The sequence below is a fragment of the Bombus vosnesenskii genome, unplaced genomic scaffold (assembly GCF_011952255.1).
Source record: "Bombus vosnesenskii isolate JDL3184/JDL3185 unplaced genomic scaffold, Bvos_JDL3184-5_v1.1 scf7180000013316, whole genome shotgun sequence".
Classification (NCBI taxonomy): domain Eukaryota; kingdom Metazoa; phylum Arthropoda; class Insecta; order Hymenoptera; family Apidae; genus Bombus; species Bombus vosnesenskii.
In genome coordinates this window covers 4,583,702-4,603,031 of record NW_022882962.1, presented here as the reverse complement: position 1 = coordinate 4,603,031, position 19,330 = coordinate 4,583,702, and the positions used below count along the sequence as shown (strand labels likewise).

General features: G+C 41.3%; 1 protein-coding gene across 1 annotated transcript in view; it reads right to left on the bottom strand.

Annotated features, from left to right (window-relative positions):
• The window catches only part of LOC117235434 (probable G-protein coupled receptor Mth-like 1), a 153,662-nt gene that overhangs the window by 6,239 nt on the left and 128,093 nt on the right, over positions 1–19,330 (bottom strand). Inside the window, exon 6 of the mRNA XM_033497446.1 lies at positions 7,051–7,189. Within this exon, the coding sequence (XP_033353337.1) occupies positions 7,051–7,189 (139 nt within the window). The remainder of the gene's footprint in view (positions 1–7,050; positions 7,190–19,330) is intronic.

Below are 19,330 nucleotides of genomic sequence, written 5' to 3'. Positions count from 1 at the left end.
GCGAGAACGCCAACTCTACTCGCCGCTTTTCCGCTTTGCTTACTTCTCCGCTCTCTCGTTGATCGCCGCGTTATTTTTGAACCACCACCGGTTGCAAGCCGCGAGATGTTTGCATATTCCCCGCTCGTAACAATTAGGCGGCGCCTCGAAAATAGAAGATTCTTGCATCCAGCTATTACGAGATGCCACGCGACCATGTTACGCATATGTATTATGATAATTACGGTTTAATGCTCAGTGGAAATAAAACCATCAAAGGCAGAAACATAATCTTAATGCACCGGCTGTCGATTAGATTTTACTACATCTTATTTGAAATCAATTAACTATTTGTAACCGGTGGTCTACTCTATACAAAGCTCTTTTAAAGTCGCTCTTTTTACTATATTCCATCTCAATATAAAAACATACCAGATATCTGACAAGTATAGTAACAAATCTAAAGCTTATAATTATTATTTAATTTTCCATAATAAATTATAGTAGACAATTTCTAACGCGTCCTTGTTTTTTTGATATTTCAAATTTTTTATACAGATCCTTAATTGCCCAAATTTATATAGCGTGCTGTAGCCAAAAATTTCCGAAGCCTTTGTCTTAATTTTTAATTCTTCGTGTATCCGATTTTTTCGAGTCTACGATCCAATGAATCTCCACGTCTTGAATAGCACAGACGTCTAACAAGTCGAGCAACAAATCTGATATTGCCACGTGTAGAATTATTTGTCTTTCAAATTGGAACAATAGTCAACAAGACGTGACATGGGTACGAACGCAGACTGATGGAAATATCGTCGGGATTTCGTCATCAATGATGCAAGGCTTTTATTATCGATCCACCGTTATACGAGTATGTACGGGTAGTACCGGTTCGTCGATTATTATTCGGATGAAAATTTTATCGTGCGGAGACTACTGAAAAATTCATCGGCGTGCACCGCGGGCCGATGGTTTCAATCCAAACAACGAATTCGCGGAACGATCGGCGCATGAAAAATCTCTACAGCCGTAATGATATGCGAAGAAAGCAAATTAGACACGCGTCCACGAATGCAGAAGGTGAACTCGCGCGTGCAGGATGAACCTTTCACCGTGGTGGGAAACGTGGAGGCGCGTGATAAGCATGAAGGCCCATCGAACAGCGGAATGCAAACAAACGGTCGATCACCTGTGCGGGAACAGCTGCACCCAAGAACCACGGTACACGATGAACGCTTGAAAGGCGAGGAGAACATGAAAGAGAAGATTTTTGAGAACGTACTTGACCGATCAAAGCCCCGTCGAATCGGCTTTGTATGCCAAACGACGAGCAAGAAGCAAGGACAGCTACGGATAATGGTCAAATTTTATATACCCCTTATTCCTCTTTTAAGATTTCACCATTTCTGTTTATCAATAGTGTTCGTTTACTGCACTTGGATCGTGATCAAGTCAAACAGACTATCTTTGATGTTTTATCATCTTTTGTTTTGATCTACTACTTGCTATATGTGGAGCATCATGACGACTGATGCATTGAGTAATTTTACAGAATAACGCGCACTTGGTACGTTTCGATTATTAGATACTGTGAAAATGAAACGTAGAGCCTGGTAAAAAAGAAAAACACTTCGTTAGAAGATAAAAGTATGCCGATAAAAATATTAAGAGGTACATTGTAAAAATTACCGTCCAGAATAATTTTAGTATATTTTCAGTATATTCGTCACACTTGCCGATAAAAATATTAAGGGGTACATTGTAAAAATTACCGTCCAGAATAATTTTAGTACATTTTCAGTATATTCATCACACTTGCCGATAGAAATATTAAGAGGTACATTGTAAAAATTACCGTCCAGAATAATTTTAGTGTATTTTCAGTATATTCGTCACACTTGCCGATAAAAATATTGAGGGGTACATTGTAAAAATTACCGTTCAGAATAATTTTAGTATATTTTCAGTATATTCACCACACTTGATTTTAGGCACAGAAATACAAGCAGAAATATTTTTAATACCACGTATCGTATTCTACGGTTTGGTGTAAGTTCGGGGTATATTTTAACGTAGAAGGCCGCATTTCGGTCTACTTCTACCAACGCCATCTCACTCGAGGATTGCATCCTCCGTTCTACGTCGTTGCTAGAAAATTTGTGGAGAAACGAGTCGATGAACAGTTTGAAAGATCGAGCACGAAATTGAGAAGGGTGGGTTTCCATCGAATCGAGGCGGAGGAAGGGCGAAGTAGAGTCATTTGAAGCAGACAGCCATTCGTATTTTTGTTCGACGCTTCAAATTAATGCCACTCGCCGCGTTTGGAAAGAAAGTAGGATCGCGGATCCAGCTACGTGTTAATTGACGTAACGAGACAGAGGGGTGAATATGGATTGTTAGCGTCTGTCTGAGACTGAAAATATCGACGGCATCTAATAAAAAAAAAAAAAAAGAAGAAAAAGATAGAAAAAGAAGAAGGGAGAAAGAAAGAGGAAGAAAAAAAGATTTGGAAACGACACACCGATGCATGCTTCGATCGCTCGTTACACTCGTAACGCGGAACATGTTTAATGAGGACCATTTCGTCTGGACGTTATTATTATATGGATGTTCTTTATATAATCAGCGTGAAATAATGAAAAAAAGAAAGGAAGAAACGTTCAAAGTGTTAGGTATTACGATTGCAATTTATGAGAAACTTTGCAGCTGCATAGGAAACACCACTGGCCGGAGTAGAGTCGTTCGAGTTTCCGTTTATTGCAGTCTATCTCGATAGATCAAACACGATCTTGGTGCGATCAAGATTTATTTCGAACTCTCCGTGTCTTCGAAGGACTTTTAACGGAAAAGATAGAGCGACGTTTGTGACAAAGAGATGTGATTTTCTTGGAAATGACTCATCAGGGTCGAACGGAAGAAGAGAAACGACAATACGAAGGGTGAAAAAAGGAACATCAAACGAAATACTGGCTATAAAATAAATTTATCTATTACGTTTGTAAGAATTTACATTAGTCGCGAACACGGCTAAAGCTCGTCGACCAGCATATTTTCCATTGCTTCCGCGAGATCTATCCGGAATCTCTAAAAGCTGGCGAATACACAGGTATCCACTTTACGATCCACGAAGATTTTCCAGCAGAAAAGAGACGATGTCGGAACAGTGGGAGGTTGAAAATGGAGAAGAAACGAGAACGATGCAATCGTAAGGACTGCATCTACCCGCATCATCCAGCTGACGGTTACAGCGCGTGTTTTATCACGTTTACGTTTCGACCGGCAACCTTGTCGTTTCTGCTCGGAACATAATTCAAAAGTAAAAGTCCTTTTCTTCTTCTTCTGTCTCCTTTGAACGCTATGATACACCGACGAGGTTTTATTTGCGACGCGTTTATTTTGGCAGCGACGCTGAACTTTTAAATCGCGAGCAGAGAGCTCACGACCGGCGCGTCATTCATTGGTCGCTACGTGAATGAATGATTTCGTCTGAACATCGATTTTCTGTGATTTTTTTAATTTCTGTGATCTTTTATTTTCTCAAGCGCTGAACGATAATGTATTATAACGAGATATTTTCGAAACGATAAATTATTTATTTATAAATTATTTGCTGCTATCTTCGCTTGTTTATTAAGCGTTTAAATTCTTCGTTTTATTCGATTAAACACAAATTATTCGAATATTTTACGTTATAGCAAGCGAAACATCGCTTTTCTAATGGTTTTTATGCGCATTCCAAAATCGGACATTTTTATTGGAACTTGCTATTCAAAGATGTCTCGTAAAACGTCATTTTTATACGAGTTTCTTATTTTCATATTCGATATCCGATCAAATATTTTCGAAGCGTACTGTAGGGAGTGAAGTAAAAGAAGTTTAGTTAACGTAGACCCGTGCATCAACCTTGACAGAGATCAGAAGAGTTTCTATTTTTACGTATTTATTTTCTTTTTCTAAAAGTGATCTTGTTCGTTCTCGTCTTCTATTGCATCCTGTACATTCGTGACTCGTTCGAACAACATCAACTCGTTTAACGAGTATTCTTTCATCCAACCTACGTATTTTTACGTTTCATTTCTTCGTGGCACCTTGAAGAATTGCAAATATTTGCGATAAATCGAATAAGCATCCGAGCGATCCGTCAAAATAACAGCTCGCTGAAAGTTGCATGAAAAATATTGCGAATTAACGCACCATGAATCAACTTTTCAACGAGATTTCATTGAAATCGAGATCCCTCGACAACCGTATTGTTTCGAAAAATCCTTTAAACAAAATCAATCACCTTTAGCGGCATAAACCACCGGTTTAGTCATCTCTTCCACCGAAAAACAACCTTCGTCTTTACTTTCCACGCTATTTTAATCAACTTACGCTTGTAACACGCGTTATGCTTTCCATTCGAGTTTCTAATTTCAACTTCAACTCTCGTGTTTGTTCTTCGATTGAAAGATCAACGAATACAATATTTTGCACGTGACACAGTGTTAGTTTTCATCTGATTACTTTGATTTAAAAGCATATTGAGATATCAAACGTATATTAGCGGAATTATAAGAGGAATTTCCACTTGAGGATCGGTCTGTAGCGAAGTCGATCGACTCAACGACGCAACGTCTATTTCGATCATCATTTTCACGGCACAATAACAAAGACAAAGCTGTAGGAACTATCGAGACTTCGGAAAACTCGAAGAATGCTCCCCGAAGACGAATGGGTCGGATAAACAGTAAATTCTTTGAGGGATACGTCCAACCGGATGTGAAAATATCACGTTTCCCCATCGATCCTTGGCATCGGGCGACGAGCGTCGTTTGACGAATCGCATTTTTTTCGGATATTTATGCCTGGCAGCCGGTAGCATTTTTACAGAGCAACCGGGGCTCAAAGGAGAATTTATTTTATCACGGCCGCGCCGACAGATATCAGGCATCGAATCGTTATTTTCCATTCGCACGCCGTCCCTTCGAACCACCTTTGCTCCCTCGTCCCGTCGAAATTGATATTGACGATCTCAATTTGCGATTCTCTTTCGGCCGAGCCTCCTCTTCCCTCACTTTCGCCCGTTCTCTTTCCGCCGATACAGAGGGACCGGGACACACGCTGGTCATAATGGTGAATAGAGATTCTTTCATGTTCGTTTTCTCGTTTTCTCCGTCCATTTTTTCGCTATTCGTAATTTTCCAAGAGCTCGCTATTTTTTTCATTCGTCAGCCGGTTACCAGCTAATTCGAATATTCCAAGCTCTTATATCTCTTTGGCGTTGCTTGAAGGATACAAAGGATAGAAAACAATGGTCAATTCCTCTATCATACGATTCCACCTTCGATCGAGGAAACTTATATGTATCAGAGTAGGTTAATATTGCAACGCGAGGGATTAGACTTCTCGTAAAGTTTGGTAGATCAAGCCCTTCTTGCACGATAATTCAACTAACAATATCAGCGTACTCGTGTCTTTTTACAACTAGAAAATTCAGAGAAAGAAATATAAGACGATAAGCCAACTGATTTTGTAATATGTAAAATTCACCTGCGTGGGTCTTCGTTTGTTTCGTTAACCATTCTACCAAAGAGTTTATTATATAGCGTTCGCGTCGCGTGACTTGTAAAATCTCAGAAATAATATTAGTCGAATCGTGTAAGAGGGCTCAGATTCTCTATTTATTCCAATCTCCCTTTTCTTATTGATAAATACGATTTCATCGAAGAAGACTCGTTGTTTCCCACTGAAGCAGCTAAGAATCACCCTCGTTTATTTCCTTGGAATTCCGATCGACACGGAAGCGCTCGTAAATCCCCACTTCCCAGGCGAAACGGCCTCGCCAGATTTCAAAAGGAGACGCGATTCACTTTCTCCGTTCCTTCGTCTCGAGATAATTGCTCGTTAAACCACGAAATAAAAGGACGAAGGGACGGGGAGCGGGGGAGGGAGCGACAAGATTCGAAGAGTATCTTAATTTAAGCAAACATCCCGAGGTTGAGCGTTCGCTGATCTCGATTATCTATGGATTCCGTGTGAACCGAATGCAACAAACCGGTTATCCTTGATATTTATCATCGGCCTCGAGCGTTTTCCTTCGCGCCGAAATAAAGCATCGTTCGCCGGCAGCGATAAAACAAGAGCACGAAGATCGTTACGCGTTTGCGCGCCGCCTGTTCCTCTTAATCGTTGTGTATCGCTCGTCTCACTCTCGAACAAACAAACCAGGACTTCTTTAACTCGGCTGTATCGCCGACTTAAACTCCTTCAAAGTTTACCACCGAGACGCGTAATCGTTTCCCTCTTAACTTCCCGAGGAAATGAGACGCGGTTGCATCTCGCGGTGATTAGCAAGGACGCGCGCCTCCAAACGTTTCCTGGTAATTTCCGTTTATCTGAGAACTCGGTTACCAGATGGTATGGGTGTAAAGTGCGGCGATAGCGTGGGCAAGATCGAACTGTAGATAATACTCAGGTCAGAAAGAGGTTTCTCTCTATCTCCGATCTAAAGTAACTGGCAAACTTTTAGCGTTTTAGGCTTTAGCGCTAGATCTACATCTTCCGTAAACGTAGCTACGGTGTAACGCTTGCAAGATTCTGAAAATAACCCGGACGTAGCGTAAACCGCGTCTTGCGTGTACCCACGGAACTGACGAAAGTAAAATGTTGCACGCAACGTGACGAAAGTTCGATTTGTACGCGTGGATCGTCGATTTTTCTTCTTCTCGATCGTCCTGCGAAAAGATCGCCGAACGGTACCAATGGCACACGTTCCTGGAAGAAATTGGCCAAATATTTACGCGAAACGAAGACCGCGTGGCCGTTCGCGAAGCACAGAATACGTTTACGAATTCGACTCGTCGATTCGCTCGGGAACTTTTTAAGGTAAATATTTCTTTTTCTTTCAGGGATATACGGTTTGAACAGTCATATCCGACGTGTGCAAGACTGGCGAGTATCCGGGAAGTAACGCGTAAACCAGATCGGAACTTAATTTAGAGCTGGCAGATTCGGGGGGACAGTCAGACGCGGTGAGCCGTGCTCCTCGATTTTCCAAGTCGTTCGGTCGAACTGAATGAATTCGCTTACCGTTCTGTGGTGCTCTTCACGAATTCGCCCTTCCATAGACCACAAGTTAGCTCGCGGGCAGTCGCTGCGAAGAATAACAGGTTCACTGCGAGTAGGAAGCCAATGGGACCGAAAAAGTACGCCAAGATTTCCATGTCACCTGCGGAATAAATTTTTAGTGTTCAGTATTTAAGGAAATTTTCTGAAATATTAAGAAAATACATATACCACGTGCATTGTTAAATAAGCACGAAGAAACCACATCTCCGATCGAATATTAATTCAGATATCGCCGAATATTTTTTCCTCTACGGTATTTTTCAGAATAATGTTCTTTTATTTAAAATATTCAAACGATACAAAATAATGTCCCACTCTATTTGCAAGGATATTTAAAATCTGGAAGAATATTTTAAATTGTATATAATTAAATTATCGTACTACGATTTATCGCTCGATTATTCTTCAAATAGGACAAAATGTTATTATACCTCAGCGAAAATGTGGAAAATAGATAAAAATATTATTCTTCGGAAATGACGATGTCCCACTCTATTTACAAGGATATTTAAAAACTGGAAGAATATTTTAAATTGTATATAATTAAATTATCGTACTACGATTTATCGCTCAATTATTCTTCAAATAGGAAAAAATATACCTCAGCGAAAATGTGGAAAATAGATAAAAATATTATTCTTCGGAAATGACGATAGTCATACGAAAAGAACAATAGATGTTTCCATCTACCATTCACCGCGTCATTGTTAATGCAAGCAGCTGGAGTGTCGAAGAAGAAGTCGGACCTGGAAACGTTCTAAATATCTGGATGTTCGCTTCGAGTCCGCCTGCGTGTTCAATAATAAACGTTCGGATCGCTTGAATGGCGAATCGGTTTATCTTTACGACGTCCGATTGGAACGTGGTCTGTGTACGCGTTTCGATTCATCGAACGCGGAGGATCGTAAGAAACGAACGCTTTAGCTACTCGTTAACCGGAAGTCGTGGAACACTGACCGCCAGCTAGCATTAGCGATTAAACTTATTACGCGAAATGTCGCATCGGGTGAATGATTATGTGGCTGCCTTGTCGTGATCTGCTCGTTACATTTCGAACGGCTTATCAACGAACGTGAAACGCGTTTCAAACTGATAGACTTAAGATCTGGCGGATATCGTAGCGATATCTCGCATCCAATGTATCGTTCAGCGAACTTGAAACCTGTCGCAAATGGCGACAAGATTTTTTTCAGCACTTATAGTTGTTCATAAATCACTCTTATTTCTTTTCTTGTATCTTTAAATAACGAGCGATGTGTTCTCGTTCTATGTTTCTTTTGATTAGTTGGTCGAGAAGTATTTATTAACTCGAATCTACCACGGTATTTCAACTACAACGCGAATACTGTTCGAAATCGATCAACATTGAAAAATTGTATATGTTTGCGCGAAAGATATCCACCAGATGTTATTAGCGTGTAAAATTAACTAGAAACATGTAGCTAATTCGAGGCAGGAGTCCAAGGACGGATTTCTTCGAAAATAAAAAGAAATAGGAGAAGAGGAAGTTGGTAGGCGAGAACACAGAAAGAGGAAATTTCATCGAAGATCCTTCGTACGCGAATAGTAAAGGAATTAGAGGACGAGTTCCTGAACAACGTGGCAGCATAGGAATAACAACACGACCAATACCATTCGATAATCGATGACAGACAAATAAATCCGGCGACGACTGACGATGCCCGCGATTTCGCGAATTCCGACCTCCTTCTGATTCTCGCCTCTCTATTCGCGGAATCGCTGGTCACGAATCGACCAATTTCCACCGTCTTTGTTACGTAAGTTCTATTTTTGCGCCGACCTGACAGCTTTATCTGCGTTTCTAAATGAGACGAATTGAAAGGAGACAAACGCGCCGTACGCAGATTTCGTCGCCTTCATTTTTTCCACGTCTAGGTTGAACAATTTTTCGATCAAATTTCTCGTATTATAGAATTTCCCGATACATAGGTACATACAGTGGTATAGTGAAAAATTTCGAATCGCTAGAAAAATTCACAGAATCCATGGAAATCCACGGAATGTATAAAATTCTACAGAATCCGTAGAAATGAGAAAGATCGCTTTGGAATTTTGCTATCCTAGAATATCCTGTTGCCAACGATTGTATCAAAATAAAGAATATTATTATTAATAGTTGTAGCGTTAATTTAATAACAAAGAAATGATCGAAGAAGTGTTTCCAGATTTTTGTGTCGGTAATATAAATCTTCGGCAGACAAGATGTTTAGAACAAAGAATGGAGAATTAGTGGGAAATACGTATCGAATGTTCGCCAATGTTTTCAATGTTGTGCTTGTGGTTAATTTAACGGTCCGAATGATAGGAAGAAAAATCGTTCCTGGGGGAGTACGTGCAAGGACAGGGGGATGAAAATAAGATGCGGCAAAAATATCAGTGGGTGCTGCAAATAGATCGATAATTCATAGAGGCCGGTACAAATCGCAGAGTCGGGCCTTGCTGACAGCAACAGTTTGTTTTCCTATCGTCTTAAAGCGTTGGAAAAGATGCTCAAAAGAAATGAGCGCGTCGTCATACTTAATTCCGCGCGCCTACACGAGAACGACGTAACCTTCCTTCATTTATTTTCACGACATCCTTACACTACGATTATCTTCAACGATGATACGTTGTTGTCAAAAAATTCAATTTTGACGCATACATATGTACATTGTATGTATATAGTGTTTCGTAAAATTATTCGAACATTTATTGTAGAATACATACAACATAGATAACGAAAAATTTTTGGAAAATTTAGAACAAATTTAGAAATGCACATAAAAGTAACAAGACGATTACTGTGAACATACGTTTCACGAAAATATTATATTTCATATAGATCGTCGTCTTAAACATATGTATTAGGTTGTCCGAAAAGTTTCTTGCGTTGTATAAGGAAATAATAGACGCACAATGTCTTTTGTTTTATATTAGTTCATTGAATTATGCACGAACATAATAATAGAAATAAAACGAAATGGATCGTGTCTAATTCAATAAAATAATATAAAACAGGAATTGTTGTTCATCTATTATCACCTTATGAAACGAAAGAAACTTATCGGACAACCTAATATAATTAGAAGATGAAGATGGTTTCACTAAATAGATACGCGTATCACAGATTATTGATACACATTGGTACAAATTGATTCGTTCGCTCAAATATTTTTTTATCTCTGGGTAGAGTACGTTTGTAATTAATTTTTTACTATTCTCTACATACATTTTTGGATATACTACAAATTTTTCCCACTTAACCATGGTAATTGTGTTCCATTACAATGCTAATGAAATTTCAAAATATTTTGTATAGCACATACGATACATCTACAGAAAGATTTTACAGTAAATGTTCAAATATATTCGCGAGCCGGTCTACATATATGCATGGTAACGTCGGAATCAATTTGTTAAAAGGACCCGGCGGACCATGTGTATTTTAATTACTTCGTCCGATATTTTCAATATTCCACGTTTGGATGTCGTTAATTGGATCCATTTGTTTCCCTTTTCAAGATCCGATTACGAGCAGTCCGGGTTTTCGGATATTTCTCGTGGTTACGCTTCCGCCATGGCTCGTATGTCATTATTCTCTGCAATTTCTATTGCTTCGTTACGCTGTTCGCTCGTTATTCGAACCGATCTCGAAAATCGACTTTATCGTACGAAAACCAACGAGATTCCAACTGGATTACCGTTCTGCACCCAGTTGTCATTCCTTCGTTCAAACTGTTTTCCAGAACAATTTGATTATTCTTGATTTTCACTTGTGTTTCTTTCCAATAACAAACACGTTCGTCCGCGTTATATTTTCTCTTTTAGTAATCTCATTTCTGTTTGTCTAACAATATCTTTTAATTCGAGTTTCTTTGTTTCTCCTTAATAAACTCTAAAGTGAAACTATAGCGTGGTATGTCAGGAGGAACTTAGCCGTATCTGCTTTCATTGTAGCGTTTTCATTTTATCGACAAAAATTTAATCCACCCAAGCCCATCCTATATACTACGCTCTCAACAAGAAGATTCGCGATTATTCGTTTCTCTACCGAGTTTCCTTGTAAAAGGAAATATCAAAAATTGCAGGTACTTGCCTCGCTTCTTAACTATCCGAAATCGTCTCTAAAAGCCGCGCAATTTCAGCCCTAACAATTGCCGAAAGGTCACGAAAGCGGGCTCTGTTCCTCAATTTTCTCGCAAGCAACGATTTAATCGGCCGAGCTTAAGCTATTCTAATTTTTTGTGAAACACAACAGAGGGAAAGCAGCCGGAAGGGAAGCCGGTGGATCGGTAATAAAAGTAAAGTAAGGTATTGGCGCACGAACACGCGAGACACGATCCTCCGCGTGCCGAAATTACGGTAAATCACGTGAGCCGGTACTTATCGAAACGGCTCGGCGTTCACAGGGAGACGGGAGAGAGGGTGCGTGTCTGGATCCGTTGGTAAGATCGCGAAATCCCGGGAATTCGCGGGAACACCTATGAATATGAATACGTTCGTTCGAATGTAATGCGTCTGGTCTCGGGGCTGGTTTTCGTGAATACCATGCTCTACGTTCCTCCTACCAGCCAATCTGGTAAGTATACGCGCACAGGGAAGCGCGGATAACTAGTTTCCGAGTAAATTGATACGTCGGTACACGTACACGTTGCGTTCGGCTTTTCTCTCTCTCACTTTTTCCTCTCCGTTCATCTTGCGCAATATTTTCATGCGCGTGTACCCTCGCGGCGAGGGTCGAGGAACAGGGGCCTTTTTCCTTGATAGTTGTAATCTAGCCGGACAATTACCGGGTCGATAAGTAATTGCAGCCCTTATCGAAATCGTGCAAGTTGCCATAACCACTAGGGTGGAAGGTTTCGTCCTTCTTTCTTTCCCCTTTTCTTTTTTTCTTGGTCCGTTTCACGTTGGTTGGATAAAAGTGCGGAAAACGTTGCGATGCGTCACGTTACACGGATGAAACAGAAAAACTTGCGGTTCCGACGAAACACTGGCGTAGCTCGATTTTCCCGATCATCAACCGCGTTTTCGGTACGGTACGGCGACCGATTCGAGCGCTAAACGCTCTTTCATTCCGAGATCGTTGCGCTTTTATCGAGCTCGTGCGGACGGACGCGAACAAAAATGTCCCCGTGTTTCATCCCCTTTCCGCCGCCGTCCGTTGCGGTCAGTCGATGGACAGTGCGTCGCTGATCGAATAAAGAATACAGCTTTTTTCTTCTTTTTTTTTTTTTTGTTAGTTCGTATGCGGATCGCGGTTGCTCTTTTTTCTCCTCTTTTTTTATACCAGAAAAAAATGGCTCTATTAACGTATCGGTAGTTAGTAATTGGGCGGTTTGTCATGCCGACGGTAATAAAATTTTAGCCGCGGTCGCGAAATCCATTCCGCTTGGCGAACACCGGTCGAATTTTATGGTAAATAAAGAACCATACAAGCCTCGGACCCGTTATCGGGCCAATTCCCTCTGCGCTAAGCGGTCTCTCCGCTCTTTCCCTCTCTCTCTCTCTCTCTCTCTCTTTCTCTCTGTCTCTCTGTCTCTCCCTCCGTGCATCCCCATAACCACGAGCGCAATCTGCCAGAAGCACGCTCCCAGCGAGGGCCCCATAGCCACTTATCGGCGAGAGGGTCGCGCTCGTCCGCAAACAAACTCATAAATAAAATCCTTATGCCGCAACTTTCATGGATGGCGATGCATACGCCACGGAGCGAGCGAAAAAGATGGAGAGCCGGTTGATATCGAGGCTGCAGCTGACCCAGTTGCCAAACGTTAATCCAGTCGACATGGCGTGGAGTGAAAGACCATCCCGAGGATTTCGTGACTGTCAACGACACGCGAGTATAAATAAACCTGCTCTTGGATCGATCGCTATTTCACGCTGAATCGCGCCTTCCTCTGTTGCATGGGAATTTTAAGGACATTGAAAATTGGACGGAAGGCCCACACGGACGTGTTCGAACGTTTGTGAACGCTTCTTATGAATGTATTATGTACGGTATACGAAATAATATGAAATTTCATTAATTGTTACGAGACTCGACTATCACGATTATATTTATTATCGACAACTGTGAAATAAATCTGAAAATATGCCATGTAGAAATTACGAGGATATATTTCACAAGGATCACGAGACGCAGGTACGAAATTAAATAGTCCAGAAGCCTGCACAGGGTTGTTTAAAGAAAATGGTTATTGGGAAAGATAAACGATTTTTGAAGAAAAGATTCGCTAAGTCGTCCATGGGAAATCTTCTAATTCTAGTCAAATCAACGATGTAATATATTGAAAATTCAGCAAGGAAGAGATTTAGATCCTTTATTAGGAATTTTAAGGTACATGATTCAGTTTGTACGATACTATGAAAAATATACGCGGCTGGATCTTTCGTTCTTTATTCTCTATAAGAATATCGTGTTATGAATGGCAATGATATTAATTTAAGCGATGGTAAGTTACTTCTCGAGTTCGTAGAATCTTGTTACAACGTTAATTTCATCTTCCTCCGGCGCGGTTAATACACCCTTACAAATTTATTCGCCGCACCCAAGTTCTAGCCTGGAACGACACTTTTCATCCCCCGCGTGCGTAATTTCTCAGTAACTTTCGCATAGTGCGGCCGGAATATTGTACACGTACAATACGTTGTTGTTTTCCAATATTTTCGTGGTTTGTTTCCAACAGCCACATACTGTAGTAACCATCGTCGAAGTAATTCCGCGAGTCTTTATTCCTCCATGCAACCAACGACAAGTACCTATTGTTACTGGCGTCGTTTAAAAATATCTTACTCGTCTTTCATGAATAACTCGATAATTGTCGGAACAAAGTACACGTTGACTCGAAAAAGTTTCACCGAGAAGTCAGGCTGATCAACTTCAAGACGGATTACGAATCGCACATTCATTACGCAAGCGATTATTACAACAATATCCGACCAGCGACTTCTTCTTCCAAGGTCCCTAGCAAGAAAATCACCGCGTATAATCGGCGTCTGTTCTTCAACCCGATTCCAACAATTTGTTCTTGCATGTAGTCTCGCTAACAATAAGATATCCAAGAGCTACATAATAGGGACGATACCAAAGATCCACCCTTCTACTTCCTCAATCTCTTTCAACCCTAGCAGCTTCTCCTGCCAATTCTTCTCTCTCCTCCCGACAACCCCATTATTCCTCCATGTAACCCAATCTCGTACAAGTTAACGAAGTCGTTGGTATGGTCGCATCGATCAGGCCCGATCCGGTTGCAAGTGGCGCGCCGCGAAATTTCGCGAGCAGACCGGACGGGAAGGTTCGTAGCGAAACTCAACGAGAGGCTGTCACGAAACTTTTGGAACGCCGAGTTTCGACCGGATAACCGAGGCAGCTTGCGTCTGGACCGGCACTCCGCGCGGATGCGCGCCGGAATATTAAACGAACGCGGTCGGATCGGACGCGTTACGCCGCTCCTTCGCGGCCTCTCTTCGTCGTCTCGCTTTTCCTTTTTGCCTTTTTCATCTCGGTTCACTGGTTCATCGGTTCAACTCAAAATTCAGCGTCCGTGCAGGCGGACCCTGGCCAAAATTCAACAACTTTTTCCAGGGTGTTCTCCTCGCTTCTTCTATCGAGGGAGATCCGGTCTCTTCGCGAAACTTTTTCTATCGCGATTACATGGCTTGGACGTTAAGGATGGAAAGGAATATCCGTTATCGTCTTTGCTCGCAACTCTAAATAGATTTTGTTTGCTGCAGAGGAGAAATCCGCGCGTTTTTGTTCAAACTCTGGTCGGTTCTGGGCCCAAGTCATTTTGAAGACGTGGCGGCATGGAGTGGACAGAGGCGAGTTGAGTAAATGGGATTTGTTGGCTCTAGAGAAACCAAGTTTATGTATCCGTGTCTTTTGGGAAGGAGGTGGCTGCATTCTGGAGTTTCTTGTCTCGTAGCATCGAATCGCGTTACTCATATGGATCGTAGTTTCGACGAAAAGTAGATTCTACTCGCAACAGAGCGTAGTTTTTGAATTTCGACATCGGTTTCGATTATTCGGACCGACGATTACTGAGTACAAACGTACATATTAATATGACGCTGTAATGAAACGAAGATGTATTTTATCCGAATATTTATAGCAAAAGACAGCATAGTTTAGCGAATAAGCTTTCCATATTAGTATTTCGTATATCGTTGGCTTGATTTTATTCAACTACATACGAAAGAAACCATAAAACGAGAAGTTAATCGAATTGCTCGTGTATAACGTAAAATTTGCAACTTCTAAAGTGTCCTTGAAAAAAATATCTTTTCAATTAAACGGCTAAAGCCAGAACCAGAGACACGTTTCTATTAACAACTTTGATAATCCAATTAAATTACCGGAAAGCAGGTAGCCAAGTTTATTTTTGCCAGCGGTCCGTAAACAGAAGGCAGCGGACGAGGTCGCAAAGCTGGTAGCAAATGGAGAAGGAAGAGGGGAAAGAGGGAAGCCCGGTTGGAAAACAAAAGGAACAATCGCGGAGAGTAATGAACGAGTTACGAATCTTAGGGGGTACAGAGAGCAAACGGGCGTCTATATTTGCTGGGTTTTGGCGGGTCGCCAACAATAGCTGTTTCGGCTAGGTTATATCTCACTCCATGGCAACCCATAACAAACATAAGTGAATTATGTCGACGCGTGCCGCGTTCGATACTTTACAGAAGCGCGGCGGTCAAACCCGATTAGTTCGGCGTCGAAAACGCTTCGCGAGATCAATTGCATGCGCCGTGTGTCACCTTCTATCATCTCACGCTCTCACTCCACCCTCTCGTACAGTCTCTTTTGCTCCTTCTCTCTCTCTCTCTCTCTCTTTGTCCCTTCCTACCTCCTCCCTCTTCCTCTCCCTTTCGCTCTGTCGTTGATTTATCCTTTTAATAGGGGCTGGTTTTTCGGCTGATCGCGTGCGGGAACACGACAAACAGATTTTTCACGCTATGCAAATCGGGATTATGATAGATCAGCGGCGTAACGAGAAACAAATCGTTAATGAATATTCAGCGCGTGTCGAGTGTTCGGGGTACCAACAGTTTAATACGCTTAACGATTATCGTTATTGTTGTGTCCGCCCGGTAAAAAATTCTTATCGTGGAATCGTCGAATAAAAAAGAAGAAAAAAAAATCGTGAACAAGCTTCGAAGTTAACAAAGAAATATGTTTGATAAAAATGTGAATATGAAAAATGAGATTGGATATACCGTGACAACGTACATTTTAATACATAGCACGGACATTTTCGATTCTCTTCCAAACTTTGTTAATAAAATCATGTCACAGAGGAAAAATTGTTTCGTCCGTTAAATATTCGAAATATATTCGTGAAAAATGTTCGACGATAAATGTCCGGATACTTTCATAAATCACTATATCTCTACAGCGCTCAAAATTAGCCGGTAATGGCGACCCTATAATTAGCTCGAAAATTATCGAAGACGAAAATAGTCGCGAAGACGGCAAGCCGCTATCTTGATCAGAATTAACGTCAAAAATTCCAGTCGAACAAGATAACTCTCATCGGAATGGCTGGATAATGCTATCGCTCCTCTTAGAGGCGCCGACAAGGATTTATTGCGGGGCGTCATTGTAATCGTTGCTGTTTTTCCGGATCATCGGGGACGGGATTTACGGTCGTCCGTTTCGGCGTAACAACAAGCTTTCCTCGCTTTATCAATTACGATGTATGCGCCAGGCGACGGGAATCGACCGCGCGTAAATCAACGCCGGAGGAATTTGAAAAACGCGCGAAACTCGCAAGCACAAATCGTTGTCAAATATAATTAGTCGAGGATACCGCATGAGCACCGTGACTCTTCGCTCCCGATTTGCATTCAAAGCTTCCAGAATCAACTTTTTTTCTTCCTCCAACAGAGAGTCAGAGATTTATCGTTGGCGTCATTTTAATCACCGACGGTTTTTCAGATAATCGAAAGTGATTGCGCGAGCTTGTATCAGCGTATCGGCGAGCAACAATCCCGCGAATCCGCTGCCAACAAATTTCCACGTCGACCCGTCCTGAAAAACCGATGGCTCCGCGAATTTTCCAAGCGCAAATAAAAACGAATTTGTGTAACCCTTTGCCTCCCGGTACTTGGAGCAGTTTCATTTACACGCGTTAGGATATTTTGCTTCTTTTTATACATTTTACTGGCTGCCTCGCTCGTTCAACTTCCCGGCGGCTTTCGACATCAACTCGATTAGAAATACGATTTTTATCGAAATTCTGTCCGAGTCTAGGAATTGATGAGTCAGGCGAGCAACTGTGAGAATGGAGTTTAAAAGATTTAAAAGTAACCGAAATGGTACATACAACCGTGAAGATAACACACGTTTTGAAGATCCAACACGCTCCGTCACTCGGCTACGAATATTTATGTATCTATGGGATATTTAAATGTGAACAAAATTTACGGCATATACGGTGGCTGCGAAAAGTATCTCTATACAACCCTTATTTTTCTATATTTTATCTCTGTAATATGAAATGTTTGTAGCCATATGAAACTGTTGGATTATTTAGTACGTAAATGCTATGACGAATATACTTTTCGTAGTCATTGCATCTAATATGCAAAAATATTCAAAATATCCAGAGTGAAACAAATCATCGCATAGATTCCATTTCTTTACTCAGATACGTGTAATAAACATCCACGGTGTATTAATGACTAAACCCCGCAAATCTTAGCTTAAGAAGTAAATAAATTAGAAGACACTTTTCGCATTAGCAAGAAGAACCATTAGCCTCCGGGATCGAAGGATTCATTGGCATTCCTAAAGCAATCATAGATTCTCAAGACCGAACTCTTCCTTCCTCAAGACAGATCGAGCTTGCGTCCCTCGAAAAAGACAATAAGGAAATTCCTTTCAACCCCGATACTCCCGATTCATTGCTCGGGGCCAATAAAGAGGGAGTGCGTGATAAATAAAGTAGGATCGCGGGGGGATCGGACCAGGGGCTTACAGCAAAACACTTGCCACGGCTCTTTAGCATTCGTTAATTTTCTTCTGCCAAGTCACCCTCGTAGTTGGTGTGTTCTAATCGCGTATCCCCTTTCGATCGATTCGTTCTTCGAATTCGCAGCTCCACTCGTTTCACGCTCCTACAAACTACGTGCAACCGAGACTTGTTAACTCGAATTTTTGTGATCCAAAAAAAAAAAAAAAATGTCTAAAGCTACAGAGATTTTAACTGCTTTTTGACTGCTTTGTCTTTATTCGAATTGGAATCTCTAAAATTGAGATAAAATTAATCCTTATATCAACGTTCCTTCGAGCGATTTCCTTTCTTTTTCTTGAAAAAGTCGATAAAATCTTGACAACTGAAAGATTTCGGTTCTTAGAGATTGGATTTACCAAGTAACGATTTAAGCGTAACGACGATTTGCTTTAATTAGCCGATATCGATCTAAAGATTGCTCGCGTTTCTTGCTCAAACCGTGTAGATTACTGTCGATCGACCTCTTGATTCCAGTTAAAAAGCGTAACGAGGCGTGCTCTCGACACGCGATGAGCAACCGATCGGCTGAGCAAATCCGATAATTCGCACGAGCCTCGATATCCTTTTTTAATTCCATCATTCGCGAGGCTTTCTCGTATCGTCGAAGCGCATCCGATCGGTTTTCGGTTATTAACGCGTTCATCGCGAATGTGGGTCGTTATCAATCTTTCCGAATAGGATTTCCCATCGAGCTACCACCTCCTCTTCCGCTCTGTCGACGCGGCGAACACACAAAGGATTTTTTTCCTCGCTCATTATTCGCGCTGTTATTACCAGCTAAACGATCCACGTTGATTCGTTTAATCGTCCACGAGATCGATCGCGCTTATTAATCGCATTACACCCATTCGATTCGTTTTATTTCCAGCTACCGACTCGTTCTACGACGTTTGACGTTCTTTGTTCGTTAGCTTTGCCGCATCCTGTTTTCCTTCCAATTTTACGCGAACGTTGTCTCACGGAACAGGAATTTCTTTGGTCTTCTGTCCGTGACTGCGTCGTTGGATTTCCTGTGCTCACGTTTTGTTATCGTTGAACAATTTCTTAAGCTTAAACGTCTGTTGTAAGGTTCGTGAAAAGATAAAACACGTATTTCTGTAGTTATACACTAGGAAAGACTAGAAGAAGAGTTATTTTAAGAGACAGATGACTCGATTTTGTTAGATCCTTGAGTTTATTTAAAATTCACAGGGGATACAATTTTATCCATGACGTTCTTCGAAGACTAAATTCGT